The 20,891-nt window shown below is 43.7% G+C and overlaps 1 protein-coding gene across 2 annotated transcripts; it reads right to left on the bottom strand.

Moving 5' to 3' along the window:
• Window positions 1-10,939: 10,939 nt before the first annotated feature.
• On the bottom strand, window positions 10,940-20,432 carry LOC128829199 (keratin, type I cytoskeletal 10-like). Of its 2 annotated transcripts, none has more exons than XM_054014491.1 (8): window positions 19,736-20,432; window positions 17,206-17,288; window positions 16,266-16,422; window positions 15,373-15,534; window positions 13,784-13,909; window positions 13,319-13,545; window positions 12,205-12,467; window positions 10,940-11,273 (listed from the first exon to the last, which is right to left on the bottom strand). In XM_054014491.1, the coding sequence occupies exons 1-8, from the start codon at window positions 20,381-20,383 to the stop codon at window positions 11,248-11,250; spliced, it is 1,692 nt and encodes a 563-aa protein (XP_053870466.1). In that variant the 5' UTR covers window positions 20,384-20,432; the 3' UTR covers window positions 10,940-11,247. The 2 variants fall into 2 exon arrangements, with proteins under 2 accessions (XP_053870466.1, XP_053870465.1); XM_054014490.1 differs by having other exon boundaries at window positions 12,010-12,467.
• Window positions 20,433-20,891: the final 459 nt, after the last annotated feature.

Below are 20,891 nucleotides of genomic sequence, written 5' to 3' on the forward strand. Positions count from 1 at the left end.
TACTTTCATGTCATTAATCATGACATTACTATTCTATCGTTCTTTCTTAACTAAAGCTGACCCCTGCATGTAAGATTTTCATGTCCATAGCTAGATCCCAGAGATGGCATGAAAATTTCAAAAAGCCATTTTCTCCCCAAAAAATACCTTGATGCAAAATTTCCCATCAGCTGTAGTCATCACTTTGTGATATAGCAGCATAGCATCATTACTTTATCTCAGCCTTGAAGATATGGTATTTTGAGATGCTTTTAATGCAAGATGCAAGTCAGCTGTTAAAATCAGGGGTATCCCATTAAATTAGGATAGATAGTGACCCTGTCTGAAGTTTCATTGGGTCTCTAAAATTTTCCCTTAACAGTTTTAATAGTAATTTTTAACTATTAATGTGTTTGTATCCCTCGCTCATCTTCAGTTCCTACAGATGTTGGATATATAGCCAGCATAAATTACGCATCTTTGAGGTCGCTGCAGAAGTATGCTTTGTATTCTATAGGTATGTGCTTTGTGCCTCATAGACCCCTCAAACAAATTGCACTCTCTTGCGTGAACGCAGCGTTTCCTACAATACAATGTATAGCAATGTTCAGTGCAATGTATAGGAGTTAATAGCCCAGGAACCAAACTGGGGATGTCTCTTCATTCACCAATTTGTGTTGGCCCCTCTAATAGAAAGGGGGGAAATCAGGTCTCCCGAGTTCTTCTTGGCAAGTTTATCCTTAATGTCTATTTGCTGTAAGCGAAGTCTAGGGTTACAGTCTCATTTCAGTCTTTGAGGGAGATCCTGAGGGGGTGTACATCAGATTCAGTGGAGCTATGCTAACTTACACCAGCTGAGGATCTCTCCCTCAGTGTTTAGCCTGATTTTCATGCTCTGAGATCAGCAGACTGTCGTGGCTGAAAGTGTATTGTGCTGCATGAAGCAGCAATGCTGTCAGAATCAGAGGAGAAGATGGTTGGCTGCTACAGGGAAAGAGATAGGAATATAATCTGTGCCAACTCATAAAAAGGTGTCAGTCTGGGACCTCACCAAGCTGAACCCTTATGCACTCAGGATAAGGCACTGGGTTCTTATCTTAGTTTTCTCATTTTCAGTCAGCACGTTACCCACAGGATCATGTATTATCACATTCCACAGACATGGCCTCATCTGCTTTCCTGCGTGTTTCTGTTATACAAGCAGAGATGATTAGTTCCCAGATTTCAGAAAAACAAACACACTTGAAGGTTGAAGTTAGAGTCTCTCCTCCCTTGGAGACAGTAATAACATAACACAAAGCAACAGTAACAGATGCAGTCCTCTCTTGAGGGCTACATTATAAACACATGGCAGATCCATTAAACCTCATTTTTAATAAAAGTGCCCTCATTTTTAAATTGACAATATCAGGCTCCCCCTCCTTTTATGATTGTGCACCTCTGTCAACATGTGGGTGAGCTGGCCACAAGGACAGAATAACATGCATGCTAAATCAAGTGCCCACAAGCACAGCACTGGCAAACTCTGGCTTCTGTTAGATCTGCTGGCCCCTTATGGAATGATTTGAATAGATTCAGAGACAATCATGCCTAAATAACCAGAACTTCCTCTAATTCTCTCCCTTGTTCTTTATTGCCAGTGACATTTCTGTTATCTTTTTTTCTATGAATGTCCATCTGCTCCTTCTGTTTATTCCCCCATTTGAAATCACAACACTGCAGTTGTGAAAAATGTATAAATTTTATTAATATATTTTGCATTAAAAGCCGATGTTTTCATGTGCTTATATGTGAATTTTCTCAGAAACAATTTGTTCCTCCATTTCTGTTCATCAAACACATTAGTGAAATTTCACCCTGGAAGAAATAGCAAGTGCATGTTTACACTCTTGTTCAGGGTTAGAGTGAATTATTTTCATAGACAAATTTCACCACATTCGCTAATGAAAAATAAGCTCTTATTTTTTGTGGGAAATGGCAGTTAATTCAGAGAGAAACCACAAGCTGTTCTTGTTTTGAGGAACTGGTTAAGAAAATTTTTCTCTGGTCTATTTTCATGCAGTTTTAGCCAGAATCATCTATTTGTGATGTCATCAACTTCCCAGCAAGCAAGTGTGATGTCTTAACAGAGAATTATGCCTTTATGTGGGGAAGAAGCAGCAGGAGTTGGGTTTTTTAAATTTTTCAAAACTTATATCGTTTATATACTGGCCAAAGTGTGGAGAGGATGGGAGTGGGTTGGTTAGGATCAGGAACTAGAGGGCATGTTCTCTGGGAGGTTAAGGGCACATATTCATGGGAAAAAAAGGTCACAGGGTTTGTGAAAGACTGTTGTATCTCGAGGATACAGAACAAGGAGCCAGTAGAAACTTCATAGTCTTTTAATGGTAGCTATTACGAAGTTATAAAGTATGTTACTTTCATGAGGCTGTCCCTTTCTCTAGTCATATACGTGAATGATGGTCCCTCAGCCTGTGAAGAGTTTGTGTTGTAAATTCTATCTCATTTTCTGTGCTTGCCACTAGAGGATGCCACATGAGCATACTTTGTGATTGGCTATGCTAAAGAAGACATCTACCAGCAGAAAAAAGGAGACACCCAAGTACATAGAACTACGTTAAGCCAGGAAAAAACATATTGAAACAAACCTCCCCCTCCCTCCCAGTGCCTCCTGCATGCCACGGAACAGCTGAACGGGGGGCTTGGGTGTTCGCAACAAATTTTAAACAAAATGAGGGTCCTCGGGTGGCTAAAGTTTGAGTACCGCTGCTCTAGAACTTTCTCACTAATTGTAATGTTATGTATCCAGTTGAAAAGAAAGAGCAAATCCCATCTATAAGTCTAATTAAATGTCTTTTAGGGTTCCTAGAAAGGAAAGAAATGTTTTTTCATATTTTAATCTCCAACTTTCACTTGACTGGCCCTCCCCCCACCCTTTCTCAGCTTTTCAGACCTGGAGTCTTCCCAGCCTCAGGTCCCATCTTTGATTCTAATTAAATGGGTTTTAGTGTTCAGAGGACGTGTAACCCATTGCCTGAGTGTGTATTAAAGGTTTCCCTCTGTGCCCCATCCACAGAATACATCTAGGGAGGTAGTGGAATCTCCATCCTTAGAGGTTTTTAAGGGCTGGCTTGACAAAGCCCTGGCTGGGATGATTTAGTTGGGGTTGGTCCTGCTTTGAGCAGGGGGTTGGACTAGATGACCTCCTATGATTCTATGATGATATGAGGTGTTACAGTCCTCAGCTAGGGAGCTTTAGCTCAAGCTATAGCACCTCGTTGTGCTTTTAAGTTTGGAGGTCCCCAGTATAATCCTGAGTGTGTTGGCCAGATGGCAGCTGTCACCCAAGGAAGCGTGTGTGTGTATAGATATGGAAGAAGCGGGTAGCATGATAGGCTGGGAAGTGTCCCATCTGAACTGTTCTGTTAGCATCAGCAGTGCTATACAACTGTTTTCTCTTTGCCTAGGTGTGCAGCAAATGCACTGGGTGCACTAATGGGTCTGGACATTAAAGGCCTGGGATCAGCTCCCACGGCGACTTTCACCTTCCTAACTCCAGGCCCCCAGTCTGCAATTCTCCCCAAGCCACCTGTCTCTTTCTCCTCCAGTTCTCCTCATCATTTCTCTTCTGTCATTTAGCCCTGTCCTCTCTGGGCTTTCTTGCTTCATAAAACTTTTCTCTTCCTTCCCTGCTGGGAATTGTTTGCATTTTGGTCTTAATGATTAATGAATATAGAAGAGTTGGAGATTTGGCTTTATTATTATTCATTATTTATATAGCAGCTAAGGTTGGCTTGGTGTTTCATAAACAATGGGAATACAAGATCCCTGCATCAAAGAATTTATATAAAAGAAAGACAAACTGGGGGCAAGTGATGTATCAAAAAGCAATGTGATTGAACAGTAAGTCATGCCTGACCAACCTGATTGCCTTTTATGATGAGATAACTGGCTCTGTGGATATGGGGAAAGCAGTGGACGTGATATATCTTGACTTTAGCAAAGCCTTTGATGCAGTCTCCCACAGTATTCTTGCCAGCAAGTTAAAAAAGTATGGATTGGATGAATGGACTATAAGGTGGATAGAAAGCTGGCTAGATTGTCGGGCTCAACGGGTAGTGATCAACGGCTCGATGTCTAGTTGGCAGCCGGTATCAAGCGGAGAGCCCCAGGGGTCAGTCCTGGGGCCGGTTTTGTTCAACATCTTTATTAAGGATCTGGATGATGGTGTGGACTGCACCCTCAACAAGTTCGCAGATGACACTAAACTGGGGGGAGAAGTAGATACGCTGGAGGGTAAGGATAGGGTCCAGAGTGACCGAGACAAATTGGAGCATTGGGCCAAAAGAAATCTGATGAGGTTCAACAAGGACAAGTGCAGAGTCCTGCACTTAGGACAGAAGAATCCCATGTACCACTACAGGCTGGGACCGACTGGCTAAGCAGCAGTTCTGCAGAAAAGGACCTGGGGATTACAGTGGACGAGAAGCTGGATATGAGTCAACAGTGTGCCCTTGTTGCCAAGAAGGCTAACGGCATATTGGGCTGCATTAGTAGGAGCATTGCCAGTGATTATTCCCCTCTATTCGGCACTGGTGAGGCCACATCTGGCCGCATCCAGTTTTGCCCCCCCCCCACTACAGAAAGGATGTGGACTAATTGGAGAGAGTCCAGCAGAGGGCAACGAAAATTATCAGGGGGCTGGAGCACATGACTTACGAGGACAGGCTGAGAGAACTGGGATTGTTTAGTCTGCAGAAGAGAAGAGGGAGGCGGGATTTGATAGCAGCCTTCAACTACCTGAAGGCGGGTTCCAATGAGGATGGAGCTCGTCTGTTCTCAGTGGTGGCAGATGACAGAACAAGGAGTAATGGTCTCAAGTTGCAGTGGGGAAGGTCCAGGTTGGATATCAGGAAAAACTATTTCACTAGGAGGGTGGTGAAGCACTGGAATGGGTTCCCTAGGGAGGTGATGGAATCTCCATCCTTAGAGGTTTTTAAGGCCTGGCTTGACAAAGCCCTGGCTGGGATGATTTCATAGGCGTGCGCACGGGGTGTGCCCGGGCACACCCTAATGCCAATGGGCCGGATCCGGATCTGGCCCCTCGGGGCTTTGGATCCGGCCCGCGGGATTTGCCCCCCGTGGTGCTGCAGGCCCTGCGCTGCTTTCAGAAGCAGCCATCAGGGCACCATGTCTCTGGGGCCAGAGGGTTGCTCCAGGCACCGCCTCCCGAAGCTCCCATTGGCCGGGAACGGGGAACCGCGGCCAATGGGAGCTTCAGGGGAGGTACCTGGAGGCATGGCAAGGACAGCGTGCAGAGCTCTGTGCCGCCCCTCCCCTCCCTCGGGGCTGCACGGGGACGTGGTGAGCGGCGCAGCGTGGGGCACTGGCAGGGAGGGAGCGTGCCGCTGTGGGTAAGCGGCGCCGGGCCGGGCCGGAGCCTGAACCCCTCCTGCACCCCCCCCGCCCTGAGCCCCTGGCCTGCACCCTGTTGAGCCGGGCTCCCCTTCCCCAGGGCCGGGCTGGCTGCTTTAACAGCCCCATGTGCTCGCTGGCAGCCTCCCACCCGGCAGCACCAATACAGCCACTTAAGGTGGCCCGCGGGGGTGCTGCCCCAGCCCCCCACAAGGCAGCTGCCCCCCTCCAGCGCCCAGGGCCCTAAACCCACCTGCGGCTCTCCACGCTGGCCGGGAGCCCGGGGTCAGGCCGCCCCTGAGTCCAGCCCACCTTAAGTGGGGCCCGGGAGCCAGCAGGCCCGGGACAGGGGGTGAGCCCGGCCCACAGACCCCCCACCCTCCCCCCCGCAGCCCAGCTGCGAGCTCAGCTCCCCGGTGCTGTTTTTGGGCTCCAGCCAGGCACCCTCGGCCTTGAGTCCAGCCCTGGGAGCAGCCCGGCCCCGCTGCGATCCACCCTGGCTGCCTCTGCCCGGCCTGGCCCCAAGCGCCCAGCCCGGTCCCCTCTGCCCGGCCCCCAAGCCTGCCTGCTGGGACGGGGAGCCCAGATCCCTAACCCTGGGCCTGCCTGCAAACAGCCTACCCTCCTGCCCCCCAACTCCCTGCCCTGAGCCCCCTGCCTGCATCTCTCACCCCAACCCCCTGCCCTGAGCCCCCTGCCTGCACCTTGCCCCCCAACCCCCTGCCCTGAGCCCCCTGCCTGCACCCTGTACCCCTCCTGCCCCCCAACTCCCTGTCCTGAGCCCCCTGCCACACCTCTCCTGCACCCCAACTCCCTGTCCTAAGCCCATGCCACACCCTGCACCCCAATCCCCTGCCCTGAGCCCCCTCCTGCACTCCGCACCCCTCCTGCACCCCAACCCCCTTCCGAGCCCCCTCATACACCCCACACCCCTCTTCTGTCCCAATCCCTTGCCCTGAGCCCCTTCCTGCACACTGCACCCCCTCCCACACCCCGCCCTTTATGATGTTTGCCTTTAAAAAAGAAAAATTCCCTGGTGCACACCCTAATGAAATGTGCTGCACACGCCTATGGATGATTTAGTTGGTGTTGGTCCTACGTTGAGCAGGGGGTTGGACTAGATGATCTCCTGAGGTCTCTTCCAACCCTAATCTTCTATGATTCTATGAAATGGGCCAGCAATCCCATAGCAATGGGTATGGCAGAAGAGGAAGTGGAGCCATGGCAGACTCAGTCAGGAAGGCAGTTCTAGGTAAAGAGGCTGCATGGAAGAGAGCACAAAGATGAGGGAGAGAAGGAGATGAAGGGGTGGAGAATTATGTGGCCTGGAAGGAGTGAGGGGAATAAAGGAATTGGAAAGAGACAGGAGTTTTGGGTATGAGTTAAGTTGTCCTGAGTCTGAAGATGATCATAAGGAATGTAAATTTGATCCAAAAGCCCTGCGCAACTTTTATCTTCCTACCTCTGTATTCTCCTCGCGTCATAATAGCGCCACTACGACTGTAAGTCACAGAGCAAAGTCCAGGTCAGAAGTAAAATGCTAATAAATCAATATACCTTTATAAAGCTAATTCTTACCTACCATAATACCATACAGGAGTGACACTGAGACTGGGAAGGTGATGAGTAGGACTCAGAAGACCTATGACCTCTTCCATCTCCTCCTTGCAGCCCCACTTTAGGGATACTGTGAAAAGGAGGAAGTTTTGGGGACTGAAACAATAAATTCAGAAAAAGGGATCCGTGCATTTCACAGGAGGTGTACAAGAGCTGGACCTTTCTTGAAGCTTTGAAATGTTTGGTTAATTTCCTGATTTTCCCCCCCCACACACACACTTTTGTTGCTTGCTCTGCACTTCCTGAAACTCTCAGGAAGTGGAAATAACAAAATACTGCAAGAAAAGTTCTTCCCATTGTATTGCTCAGCTGATAGAAGGAAGTACAATGCAATAGAATTTTCTCATGAGATTTACATCTCCGTGCTGCAGAACAAGCTGGATATGATGAGGTTGGGATCAACTTTTTGGTGCTTATCTGAACCACATCTCCAAATCCTTTGAGGTGTGCTCATTACAATATGAATAATCCCATTTCAATGCAGATATTGGGGCTGCACAATCCAGTGCACTAGCTTCCCACGCAGAGAGTTTCTATTGTTGCTAAAATAACTATGTCACTTTAAACAGACAACTGCACTGGTATTTTACTTTATGCCCTGACTTCTCTACAGCGTATATATACACAAGAGCTTGCTGTCCCTTCCTGCAGCAGCTCCCAGTATCGACAGATCTGTTCTAGTTGGGCCTTAATGCCAAGGAGCGTCTTGTACTCTCGGTTTTGAATCTCCATGTCACATCACAAACAGGCCAGTTCCTCCTCTACAGAGTCAGTCAGGGCCTGGAGGTGTTGCACTGCATGCTACAATGAGATTCCATTTCTGCCAAGAAGTTTTCCAGAGTACCTTTCTGAGAATGCAAAAAAAAAATGCAGAATTTTAGGAATGATGCAAATTTAATCCCTTTTCCTTCAAGAAATTAGGATTTTCTAGTACAAAGTAATGCAAACTCTTTGCTAACCTCATTACACCGATACTTCCAAAAGAAGTGCAAGCCATGGCGCCTTCTTCTCAATCCCTATATCTGTGTGTCATACAGCGTGGGAGTGCAGATCCTATCGGCATCAGGTACCATGCTGAGCTGGGCCTGCAGTTCAGTCTGCAGGGCCTGTATGTCATGTCTCAGTTGAGTGACCTGTTTGTTACTTAGCATCTCCTGACCACTTGAAGTGACTGAGGATTCACGTCTTCAATCTGAAAAATACAAACACAAATGGGGTTGGTGGGTTAACTGTTGATGAATATGGTGACTAATGAGGATCAAAGTAACTAAAAGGTCTAATAATATTGGTTTGAAAGTAGTTGTCCAGGGGCTGTGTTTTCAGAGTACAGTGCAAGGTTCATCTTTTCATCCAAGTCTCTGCCAGCTAGTTCTAACTAAGAGTAATATCTTTCCCTTCTTTATTTAGTTCATTCTTGACATTCAATAGTTTATTCCAGGGATCAGCAACCTTTGGCACACAACCCATCAGGGAAATCCACTGGCGGGCCAGGACAGTTTGTTTACCTGCAGTGTCCGCAGGTTCGGCCGATGGCAGCTCCCACTGGCCGCGGTTCGCCGTCCCAGGCCAATGGGGGCTGCGGGAAGCGGCGTGGGCCCAGGGATGTCCTGGCTTCGGCACAAAAGGTTAATCCGGTCCTGCTTTCTGGTGGTAAAGGATTCTCTACTTCGTTATCAAATTACAAATACTGTGTAAATGGTTTTCACAAATGTGTATAAATAAACTTTTCTGTCTGCTTTCACATGTACACTAGCTAATAGAGACAGTGGAAATGTTACCATCAATGTTAACATCTCAGAAGGAAATTTACAAAGCCCCTAGAATAAGGTCTATAAAATAACAAGCCAGAATATTATCCTTCCCTGAGTCCTCAATCAATACTGACATTTCAGGGAAGAAACTGATAGTCAGCTGTGTTAAAAAAGACATTCTCTCCATGTTCTAATATAGGAAGAGAAATTGGGATGTGCTGTGTAACTTTTACCTCTTCCTCTGATGTGTCCAGGACTGGGTACTGTCAGACACAGGATACTGGACAAAACACATAACTGCTTTCTTCCAACATGAGAATTATTTTTTTCTCAAGAGAGACTGTTTCTTGGTTTCTATATTACAGAACTATCCTCTTTTCTGAGAAGGGGATTCGCATGCAGCCATCTCTGTGTGTCTGAGGGACCAAGACACGTGCTTTGGAATTTGCCATATTTACAATAAAACTGGCTTCCCTTGACTTCCCCCATTCTCTCCCTGTAGCTATCAATTTTGAGTTTGTTTAACAGTATTTTCTCTTCGGGTCCCATAGTTTTATTGAGTCATGCAGGATCCCAGGGGGATACAACCTCAGATTCAAAAAGATTTTCTTTAGGGAAGAAACAGAAAATAATAATGAGAGGGAAGCCCCCCATATGCTCTGCAAAAGATCCCAGTTCTTATTGGCTCTATATAGATCCATCCTGTTCTGCAGCAGATTAATTGGGTGGTGATAATTACTAATTAGGTAACAAATTCATTTCATGGGGCTTTTTTCACTTTTAAAATCTACAGTTATGGTATTTCTGTTTGTATTTGGCTAAATCATTTGGGATTATGAATGATTTTTCTTGTCTTCTTCCTTTTTCTTTTAAATTGAATGTTTCTATACAAAATGATCACTAGATTCCACATTTTCAAGTTTACACTGTACAGTTTTATTCATTCAAGATCCCACAAAACCAAAACTGGATCAGTGCTTAAATCTCACAATGTCTGGGCTGTATCATTACTCGGATCTCATTGAGTCATGACTGGTTGGTGTTAGTTGTGAATGTTTAGAGCCACTATCCAGGGTGGTCAGTAGGGGCAAATAGTAAGGAAGTAAGAGTCTGTGTAAGTCAGTCTTGTATTCACCCCGACCATCATGCTGTCCTGGGTCACTGTTATCTCTGCAGACTGGACCAGCACTAATTTCTCACAGTCTTGATTCACTTGGTTGAGTGATCTTATGGAGTCTTGTCTAGATTGGCACTAAGAACATAAGAACGGCCATACTGGGTCAAACCAATGGTCTATCAAGTCTAGTAGCCTGTCTTCCGACAGCAGCCTGTGCCAGATAGTTCAGAGGGAATGAACAGAACAGGGCAATTGTTGAGTAGGGTGACCAGATATCCCGATTTTATAGGGACAGTCCTGATTTTGGGGTCTTTTTCATATATAGGTTCCTATTACCCCCCACCCCCTATCCCGATTTTTCACATTTGCTGTCTGGTCACTCTATTGTTGAGTAATCCAATATTGAGTCATCTATTTCCAGCTTCTGGCAGTTAGAGTTTTAGGAACACCCAGAGCTAATAGCCATTGATGGACTGATCCTGCATGAACTTACCTAATTCTTTTTTGAACCCAGTTATGCTTTTGGTCTTCACAATAACCCCTGGCAACAAGTTCTGCAGTTTGACTGTGCATGTGAAGAAGTGCTTCCATATGTTTGTTTTAAACCTCCATGAATTTATTCAATTCTTTTTTGAACCCAGTTATATTTTTGGCCTTCACAGCATCCCCTGGTAGTGAATTCCACAAGGAGACTCTGCCTTGTGTGAAGCAGTACTTCCTTATGCTTGTTTATTTATTATTTGCTGAGTGCCACGAGAGTAGTTGGTACATTACTAAAAGATGAAGACATGGTCTCAGCCCCAAGGAGTTTACAATCTACACTGAACAGTCAGAAAAATACCAGTGTGAAATGCGCTGGATAATCTGGGATTGAAGTACATGACCACTAAGAGATGCAGATGTATTTTCTCTCAATTTAATTCTTTTGCTTTAAGTATCAACTACTGCAATGTATAACTGACCCATTCCTATATACTCTGTGTGAGGATGGGTTGGTATTTGCATCTGAATTGGATACCAACAAAAAGTGTGTTAAAGGAAAATACTTCCCAGACACAGGTTTCTGATTGCATCAGGCAGAAATAAAGTTTTATTAGAGACACTTTTCACTGGAAGGCAGATTACCAACCTTGGTACAGATTGTCAGAACATTACAGAATGGAATTACAGAATGGAAAAAGCGGGTAGCAATAGGCGGGAAAGTGGCCTATCTGAACAGCTCTGATGGACCCCTATAGATAAATGGCAGCAGCACTGAATAACTATTAGGAGCATTTCTCCTTGCTCTTTGTTTAGGCATGCAGGAAATGTGGTGAGTTCACTCTAACTTTGTCTGGTCTTTGGCTGGAGGATCATCGACATGTCTGGTTAATCGAAGGATTTTCTTGAGTGTGCTGTTGAGAGAGAGAGAGGGAAGCATTACTTTGTTTAGTGGGGGGGGGAATCTCTTTGCACTACTGTTTAACACACAGAAAACATGCTGGGGACAAATGCTAGGATGGCTGTAAGTACTCTAGAGCTTTATTACAAATTTTTATTTTTGATGGGGTTCTGCAGAAAGTAAATGAGATGAAGAAAATCAGCTGTGGTTGTAATTAAAGACTTGGAGAATTGTGTTAGGTTTGAAATAAAATATTGCAATCATCTAACCAGATATAGATGAAAAGGGTGTTTTTGGCCAACAGTGCCATCAGGAACAATGTGGAGTCGAAGAACACACCCAAATTGCAAACTTCCTCTGTAGCGGGGGCAGAAACTTCCCCTCTGTACTTTTGAGATCCCACCCCAACCAACTAATATCATTATTGCCATGTCCAAACTGAACCTCATCCAGCTCACTCTCACTGGGGCTCTGTGACACCCAGATAATGGAAAAGAAAGAGTATTTGGGCCTGATTAAAAATGAGGTACAGAGCAGTTCAGTGTACCAGTTGCATATCAATGATACTGCAATCCAATTCACCTCAGTCTCCCCAACAGCCTCACGTACACTTTGAAGAAAAAAGAGACTTAATAAAACGTTGCAGAGCCCCACACAAGGAATCGTTTGAGCCAAATGAGCAATTAGCCTACTGTTTGAATTAGAGTGGAAAGAACAAGGAGACAATTATCCTTAAAACAAGTTCTTACCATAGATTTCACCAGACTTGGATGGTTGAGAAGATGAATGGCCATGGGAAGATGAATAGGAGTGGGAAGAACTACTACTACCACCTGAAATTCTCTCCCCTCCTCCAGTTACACCACATGTTCTTCCTCCTGTTCCATCCCCTGAGCAAATTTCACCTCCTCTTACTGTGCCACCTCCACCATAATGGACATTACCTTCTCTTATTTCTGTTCTGCCTCCTGATCCTCCACCTCCAGTGATACTTCCTCCTCTTTCGCTTCCTCTTCCCGTGCTACCTCCATAAGTAATGCTACTTCCTCCAGTTCTGTCTCCAGATCCTCCACCTCCAGTGATACTTCCTCCTCTTACTCCTCCTATGCTACCTCCATAAGTAATGCTACTTCCTCCAGTTCTGCCTCCTGATCCTGCAATGACTCTTCCTCCTCCTGAAGAATAGCCACCTCCTTCTCGTGTAATACTGTAAAAGGAAAAGAGAAAAGTGAATTAAACAACAAATCATTTCACAAAAGGAGACCCACACACTGAAGATGCATGGAAGCCTGACCAGCACTCTTCTTCCTGTCCATTACCCAGCACCCTCAACCCCCAGGGCCAGTGCAGATCATAAAAAAAATGACACTCAAATCCATCCCCCCACCAACCTCGAGTCCACAGGTTGAATTTTCCCATGGCCCTGCTCAGAGATTTTTTGCCAGATTCGGTTCTGCTGCCCCACCAGTTCTGAAAGCCTACTGTGTCACTGGGATCCAAAGTTGAAATGCATAAAGCTAACTAATTTTTGCTTGTTTCGTGATATGGGTTAAGACCAATCAGAATTAAGGACAGGCCAGCTGCTTCAGGTAAATAAAAAATAACCTGAATTTTCACCAGAACTTCAAACTAAAATTCTTTTCTATTTTCACTGCTGCCTCTGTACTTCCTAGCTTTTTCTAGAATCAAAAATAACAAAAGAATGGAAAAAAGGCTCTTTTCATGGTATTTCCTGCCCAGCCCAAAGTAGTACAGCAGAAGAACAATTTTTAAATTATAATTTTACTCATAAGATTGCTATTCCAATTCTAAAATTCAAGAATGCCATGAGTTTTGGAGCACCTTATGGTTTATGAAACAAATCTCCAAATATTTTGAGGATCACTCAGTGGCATGAAATTAGGCCCCTTTCCTTGCAGGTTTTGTGACTGCAGAATCTGTTGTACCAGTTCTTCACCCTGCATGATTCTCTTTGCTCCTAAGTACTATAATTCACACTCAGGAATTACCAGCTTTGAGTTTTCATGTAATGCCCTGATATCTCTATAGTTCACATACCTAATTTCTTGATTTCCTTCATCAAGTAGATGCCGGTACTGAGCGATCTCCTGTTCCAGCTGGTTCTTGATGCCAAGGAGCAGTCTGTACTCTTGATTCTGATTATCTATTTCACATCGGATACTTGCCAGTTCTTCTTCCACAGAGACAATAATGGTCTGGATCTGATTCAGCTGTATGTTGTAGCGACCTTCTGTGTCAGCCAAGGAGGACTGCAAAGACTGTACCTGAGAATTGAACGGGAAGAACAGGGTCTGTAGGAATGTGGCAAATTTAACCTATTTTGATGCAGGAAACTGGGATTCTCCAGGGCAAAAAGAACAAGGCAAATCCTTCACAGCAACAGATGTACTAGCCATCTCACCCTTTACTAATGCAGCACTAGCTATGGCTGGTCTCTCGTCAGGCCTGTAATCCATATGTCCTTTTCATTTGTGAGATACAGAAGCAAATGCTGTTACATACCGTGCTGAGGAGGGACTGCAGCTCGATTTCCACGTTCTGATATTCACGTCTCAGCTCTGTGACCTGTTTGGTGCTTGACTCTATGTCTCGACCACTCGAGTGGACTTCGTGATTAACTTCTGAAATCTGAAAAATGCAAATACACAATCAAGATGTTTTTGCTTTAATTATAGGGTGAATATGGTGAATTTATCATCATGAAAGCATCTACAAAAATAAGTAAATCTGGCTAGAGGCTGAATGAGTTGGTGAGGTTCTGTGGCCTGCAATGTGCAGGAGGTCAGACTGGTTGATCATAATGGTCCCTTCTGACCTTAAAGTCTATGAGTCTGAAGAGTCTAAGAGTAATGTAAACTGGGCTGTGTAAACTTTCTACACACAGTTCTGCAGTGCCAGTGCACCCCAGGCCTGGTTTGAATTCCTCTTGCTATTTAATACAGGGATTCCACATATCTACTAGTTCACCTCAGGGAAATGTGGTCTAGATAAAATTACTAAATGGTGGATGCACAACTGATTGAAAGACCGAACTTAGAGAGTAGCTATCAATGGTTCGCTGTTAAATTTGAAGGGTGTATGTAGTAGGTTCTTCAGGGGTCAATCCTGGATCCAGTGCTATTCAATGTTTTCATTAGTGACTTGGATAATGGAGTGGAGAGAGTGCTTATAAAATCTGCAGGTGACACCAAGCTGAGAAGGGTTGCATGGGGAATAATTGTTTAGATGATGGTATTGCTGAAAAATATCTGGGGGTTCTAGTGGATCACAAATTGAATCTGAGTCAACAATGTGATGCATCTGTGAAAAAAGGCTAATATCATTCTGGGGTGTATTAACAGACATGGGAGGTAATTGTCTCACTCCACTCTGCACTGTTGAGGCCCCAGACAGAGAACTGTGTCCAATTCTGGATGCCCCACTTTAGGAAAGACATGGACAAATTTGAAAGAATCCAAAGGAGAGTATAAAAAATGGTTAAAGGTTTGGAAAACCTGACCTCTGAGGAAAGGTTAACAAAAACTGGGCATACTTTATCTTAAGAAAAGGAGTCTTGAGGGAGGACCTGTTATCAGTCTTCAAATATGTTAAGCGCTGCGGTAAAAAATGATCAATTGTTCTCCCTGTCCACTGAAAGTAGGACAAGAAGTAATTGGCTTAATTTTCAGCAAGGGAAATTTAGGTTAGATGTCAGGAAAAACTTTCTAACTATAAGGGCAGTTAAGCTCTGGAATAGGCTTCCAAGGGAAGTTGTAGAATTCCCATCATTGAAGGTTTTTAAAAACAGGTTGGACAAACACCTGTCAGGGATGGTCTAGGTTCACTTAGTCCTGCCATAGGTGCGGGGGTCTGGACCTGACTTCTCCAGGTCCCTTCCAGCACCACATTTCTATGATTCTATGAATTCTAGCTCGCAGCAAACCCTTTCGCTCCAATTCTGAACTTCTCATGCTAAACTGTCAGCATAATTTAAAGATGATCTGCATTAAGTAACATGTGAACAATTGTCCAACCGCTATTATACTTGTGTGTGCTAACAAAGTATGTCAAGTCTTTTTGTGAGAGATATAGTTATAGCTACTGCAACTTACCTTGGTTTCATACCATTTTTCCACCTCTTTACGGTTGTTCTCAATGATATGCTCATATTCTCTTCTCAAGTCATTTAGTATTTCCGTCAGATCGTAGCCTGGAGTAGCATTGACCTCCACATTAACATCACCACTGGTCTGTGGTTGCAGTCCTCTAAGTTCCTGCAATGAAAACCCAGGCCCCCCAAAAACAAAGACCTCATTCTGAGCTCATATTTTAGCAAAGAAGGTTTGGAAGACAACCCTCCCACTGCCAACACAACCCTTTCTCATGTGGCCAGATTCTGACATTCACCCCTTATGTCTCACAAGACCCTCCTCTGTCATATGCCAGGAGAGAAGAAGGATCCACACCTTTGACTCCCTAGTTAAACTACACAATGGCCAACACTGTTTTACTCTGTGAAAGGGCCAGTTTTGTATGCTCAGCCCCAACTCTGCCTCCTGTGGGGTGTTTGATTTCCAGTGTGTTGTGGACCTTGCATGCTGAGTGTTCATTATGGTAGTCAGTTTATGCATCACACTTCTTCCATGAAAAATATTTTCACAAGAAGCTTAAATATTTCCTTGTGGCTTTTACATACATGAAATCTATTGTTTTCTTCCATGGCTTCACCAATGAATTGAATTTGGGGAATGAAAGCGGCTCATTTCCCTAATCTAATTTGGTCTAACGTTCAAAGTAGACTTCACCTAGCCATCCCTCTCCTGAACAAGAAGTGTACCTGGTTAAGTCAGTGAGAGCGGTGGGCAATCAGCAGCTCTGAAAATCAGGCCCAGGATGTCTCAAGTTGGACACTCAAAATCAGTGGGCAAAATTTGGTGACTAGTAGCCAAGGAAACTCTTTGAATATTGAATTTTCATTCATTATTATTTTAAGGGGGGATTTTACCTCCTCGTGGTTCTTCTTGAGAGAAATCAGTTCCTCCTTCAGGGATTCAAACTCTAATTCCAGGTCAGACCTGGTTAGGGTCAGTTGGTCCAACAGGGGGCGTAAGCCATTAATATCACCCTCCACATTCTGGCGGAGACCCAATTCAGTCTCATATCTAAACCATGGAAAAGAAAGTCAGTAACAGTGGTGCCAGAGGAATACTAGGTTAGTATTCTTAGCACTATCAGGTTTGTTTATGAACAGGCCCTCATCACCTAGTTGCCTTTTTCCACCTTATTTTAATCTCTTTGCTTATTCCTGACTCTCTTTGCATTTATATTGACTTTACACTGTTTTAATCCCATTGGCTGCAATGGAGCTACTCCTGATTAACACCGGTGAAGGTGAGTGCAGCACTTCCTGACCATCTGACCTATTAGTTCAGAGTCATGGACTGGATTTTTAGTACAATCAAGCACTCTTTCCTCAGTCTTTTCTATGTTCCCACTCACTGTAGGCATTGTACAGATATCACCTACCAGCGTCTCCTTTTTTCAGTGAGGAATCATCAATTTTTTGTTCAATTACCGTGTAAAACTAAGGGTCAGATCCTAAGCAAAACCCCATTGTTGTCAATGGCGCTACACTGATTTATACCAGCTGAGGATCTGATCCTAAATTCGTAATACCTAAGAAACACAAGAAAAGTTGTGGGTGACAATGAACTGAAATCCTTGGAATGCCCCTGTTCAAAAGCATTTCTAGAGAAAAATGATAATGTAAATCTTAAAAAGCCAGTGGTTCCTGGAGTACTTCTCTTTCCAATAACTGTTCTGTCATCTAGTTTGAAGTAAATACTGTAACCCCCTATATGAATTGCTTTGGATAGTGGATTCATGGAACTGATGTGAAGAGGTGGAAATGACTGGGTCAGGCAGGAAGGAAGAGAGATACTCACTTCAGTTTAAAGTCTTCAATAGTCATCCTAGTGTTATCAATATTCAGAATGACCTTGTTAACCTCCACAGATGAATTAACAATCTGAAAAAGAGGTGACAGATGACATTCAGCCCTGCAGTCTCTTTTGTCTGACACAGAGAAAAAGGGAGCAAACAAGTGCAGTGTCATATATAAACAGTGTGGGAGAAACCAAAGATCTGAGAAACAAGTGTCTCTTGCTTCTTTTTCACCTACAAGGCAAATGCAATGGTGCTCTTCCTATGAAAATCTGTCTTGGCAGATGTATATATTAATGAGGCATTCACTACACTAATGATTTGCATGTCTTTTAAAACATGTAAAACCTTGTTTAAGAGAATAATTAAACAAACATCCCATATCCCGCAAAATAACAGTGCAAAAAAACGTTATTACCATTGCATGTAACAACAGGTGCATTCAAATAAAGGATACTGGAATGTTCATACAGCTGGGAGGTCTAACTTTGGTTCTGGGTAAAGATTAGAAACTAGGCTCATCTTGTGGGCCATAATGCACACACCCTGTGCTGGCTATTTGCATTGCAGATAGCTGGACAAGATGGGGAAGCAACCTTTGCAGAGTCACTCCATCATCTCCCATGCAAGTGAGTGAGGTGTGGGCAGGTAGAGAAACTGGGAATGAGTGGAACAATGGTCAGGCCCCTATAATGTGCTGGATATCAGTTAGTATATGACTCCTGTCTAGACTTAGAGTTCTCTTCCTTTTATTGAAAAGATCCACAACACTTTAATTCATTGAAGTGATGTCAAAAGCATGTAATTTTATGTTTGGTTTTTTTACCACCGAAAATGGCATTGGAGGGATAAAATAGCATTTACAAGTTTACATTTGGAAAATTTTTGCTTTTTGTCATCTAAACTGTGAAGATCATGTATGAAAGATTAAGTATGAATTATAGTAATATATTTAGTCATATATACATATGTAGTTATATATATATAGTTATATTATAATATATACATAGGTATATAGATATAGATAGGACTATTCCGTATGTTGTCAAATATGATTTAATGTTTGTGGTATGAGTTAATTATTTACCTTCAAAGTTGGTTATTCAGTCCTGTACCTTAGATTGGAATCAGTTATTTATACATTTCTTCAGAATAAACTTTGGAAGCAATTTTTTTCCAAATGCCTGGTTAGAGCTAATTAGATCACTGAAATATTTATTATTTTATTTTAGGAAAAAGTCTTTTCATTCTTCAGTAGAGAAGCTTGATAATTGTTGTTACACCAGACTAACTGCTTTGTCCTTTACTCATTATATTTAAGAGTATTTTATTAAAACATCCTAGATCCAATTTCACTTATAAGGAATATTTTTCATTAACTCAGATTAGTAAAATTTTCCCCATAAACCATGACTAAAACCTATTTGTCTTTTTAAAAACGTCATTCTGTTAAGGAAAGGGTCCATTATAAATGGATTACAAGAGTATTGATGCCCTCACAAAAGAGTTTTTTATAATCAATTGTCTTCCGTTGTATCTGCAAAATGTATTGCAAGTGGCACAGGTAGTGATGCCTATAGTTAAGGTTGCCTGATGCTTTCCTGTACAAGTTGCTTATAGCTCTACCAAATGTTAAGAGAATTTTTCCATGCCCGGTGTCTGCTTCAGGCTGTTTTGTTTTTTATCTCCCGCCCAGGGGTGTGAGCAGGAATTGAAATGTGAATACTTTGGGAGGGAAATGAAAGGTTTGCATGACACCCCATTTCTTGGGACGCCTCTGGTGTTCCCACCCAGCAGCACTCTCTGTGTCCCTGCAGCCTGGGCAGAGAGGGTTGGAAGCAGCCTGACAACTGGCTGCAGGGTCCTCCCTCCACCGCTACAGCTGCAGCCTGCTGTTGGGAGTCCCAGCAATGCTGTCTGCTTTACAGGTGAGGCAGGGGCAACACGTGGCAGTCGCCCTACTGCTTCCTCCCCCTCCGGGCTGCAGGAACACACCGCACAGAGATTGGGGGGCGCCCCTGCTTCCCCTCGGCTTTTGCACGCCGGAGTCCCGCCCTCTTTTTAAAATATATGATTTTAGCAGAAAAAGTTCAGCTATTTCTCTAGGCAAGGTTAGGTAAAATACAATGTTTTGTCTATGTAAAAAAAAAAGCTCTTACTAACATTTTGTTGAGTTTTAGCACCTCCATCTTTTGGTCTAGAGACTCAGAATTTGGCAGGAGGGTGTGCTCTGGCATAAAGGACACGCCTTTTGCTGCCTCTATAAAATCAGCCCCAAATTGGCCAAGTTATGAGCCTGTGAAAATCGGAGATTGCACATGCTCAATAAATACTTGTTAGAGTTTAGTAAAGTATCCGAAGATTCCATCTATACAGGTAACCGTAATGCTATCATGTCCTAATTTTTGTTTGCTTGTATGTAATCTCATACTACATGAAATATTTTATCTGCTGTCTGCCTAAATAGCTGTGCATAGTCTCAAAGAGAAGCCTTTATAATTAATAGAACTTGTCTGAAAAATAATAGTTTACCTGGTTGTTAAGTTGTTCAATTTCTTCATAATAGCGACTGTAGTCCTTTAATGTAGCAATTGGACCTTTCCTCAGATACCATTCCTTGATTAAATTCTCAAGATTAGCATTTTCTTCTTCCAAAGCTCGCACCTTATTCAGGTAAGAAGCCAAGCGGTCATTAAGGTTCTGCATGGTTATCTTTTCGTTGTTGGAGAGGATACCAGTATCATCGCCACCAAAGCCACCAGCTCCACCAAAGCCACCAAAGCCACCAACTCCACCTCCACCAAAGCCACCTCCATAACCACCATCAAATCCCCCGAAGCCACCACAACTTGATCCAAAGCCCCCTCCAAAACTACCACCGCTTATTCCCCCTCCATAACTACCACCGCCTATTACCCCTCCACAACTGCCACTGCTTATTCCTCCTCCATAACCACCACAGCTTATTCTCCCTCCATAATCACATCTGGAACCTCCTCCACCATAACTTCTACCAGAAAAGCTTCCACCACTGGTTATCCTTCTAGTGGAGCTTGAAGAATGCCCACCACCACCTCCACTAGAGCTACGTCCTCCACCACCACCTCCACTAGAGATACGTCCACCGCCACCTCCAACAACTGAAGAAGAGGTAATCGTAGTCTTAGTGCTATGACTCATAGTGATAGTAGTTAAGCGTCCAACCCAAAGCCCAAGTTTAGTTGCACAGCCTGATAAAGACTCAGACTGTAAATTTTTTATGTCCTCCGATTTCTATTTATACCTTACACATTGGGTGTCACCATTAGGGTGTTTCCTCTTCCCAGGGCATTTGGCAACCATATTGTTGATGCCAAGAAAAGTTTGCCAAAGGGATTTTTTCAATATCAAGACAATCAAGCACACATTGCTGATTTTTTTCAGTCTGTCTTTGAGAAAAAAAATGTAATTTCAGTGGGATGGCTGTATTAATGTGGATCTCTGTGTTAGATCAGTGCAGTGCTTTGCCTCACTCATCTCATTTGCACCTCTTTCATCATAGCAAGAAGGTTTCTGTAATACAATAAACTGCAAAAGGCAACTACTGGATAGTGTCTCTCTGGCATAATTGGTCAATAAAGTTCTTTTCCAAATTCCATTTCCCTGGATGAAATAGAGAAAATTAATCCTAAAGCCCTCAGATTTATGT

This window comes from Malaclemys terrapin, chromosome 25 (assembly GCF_027887155.1).
Source record: "Malaclemys terrapin pileata isolate rMalTer1 chromosome 25, rMalTer1.hap1, whole genome shotgun sequence".
Taxonomy (NCBI): Eukaryota; Metazoa; Chordata; order Testudines; family Emydidae; genus Malaclemys; species Malaclemys terrapin.

Bases quoted from the DNA above. Each gene is read 5' to 3' on its own strand.
- LOC128829199 (XM_054014490.1), bottom strand. From the start codon at position 20,383: ATGAGTCATAGCACTAAGACTACGATTACCTCTTCTTCAGTTGTTGGA. The intron at 15,535-16,265 runs GTAAAATCCCCC...TTTTCATTGCAG, and splicing joins TCAAGAAGAACCACGAGGAG to GAACTTAGAGGACTGCAACC. The intron at 11,274-12,009 runs GTAAGAACTTGT...CTCTCTCAACAG, and splicing joins CAAGTCTGGTGAAATCTATG to CACACTCAAGAAAATCCTTC.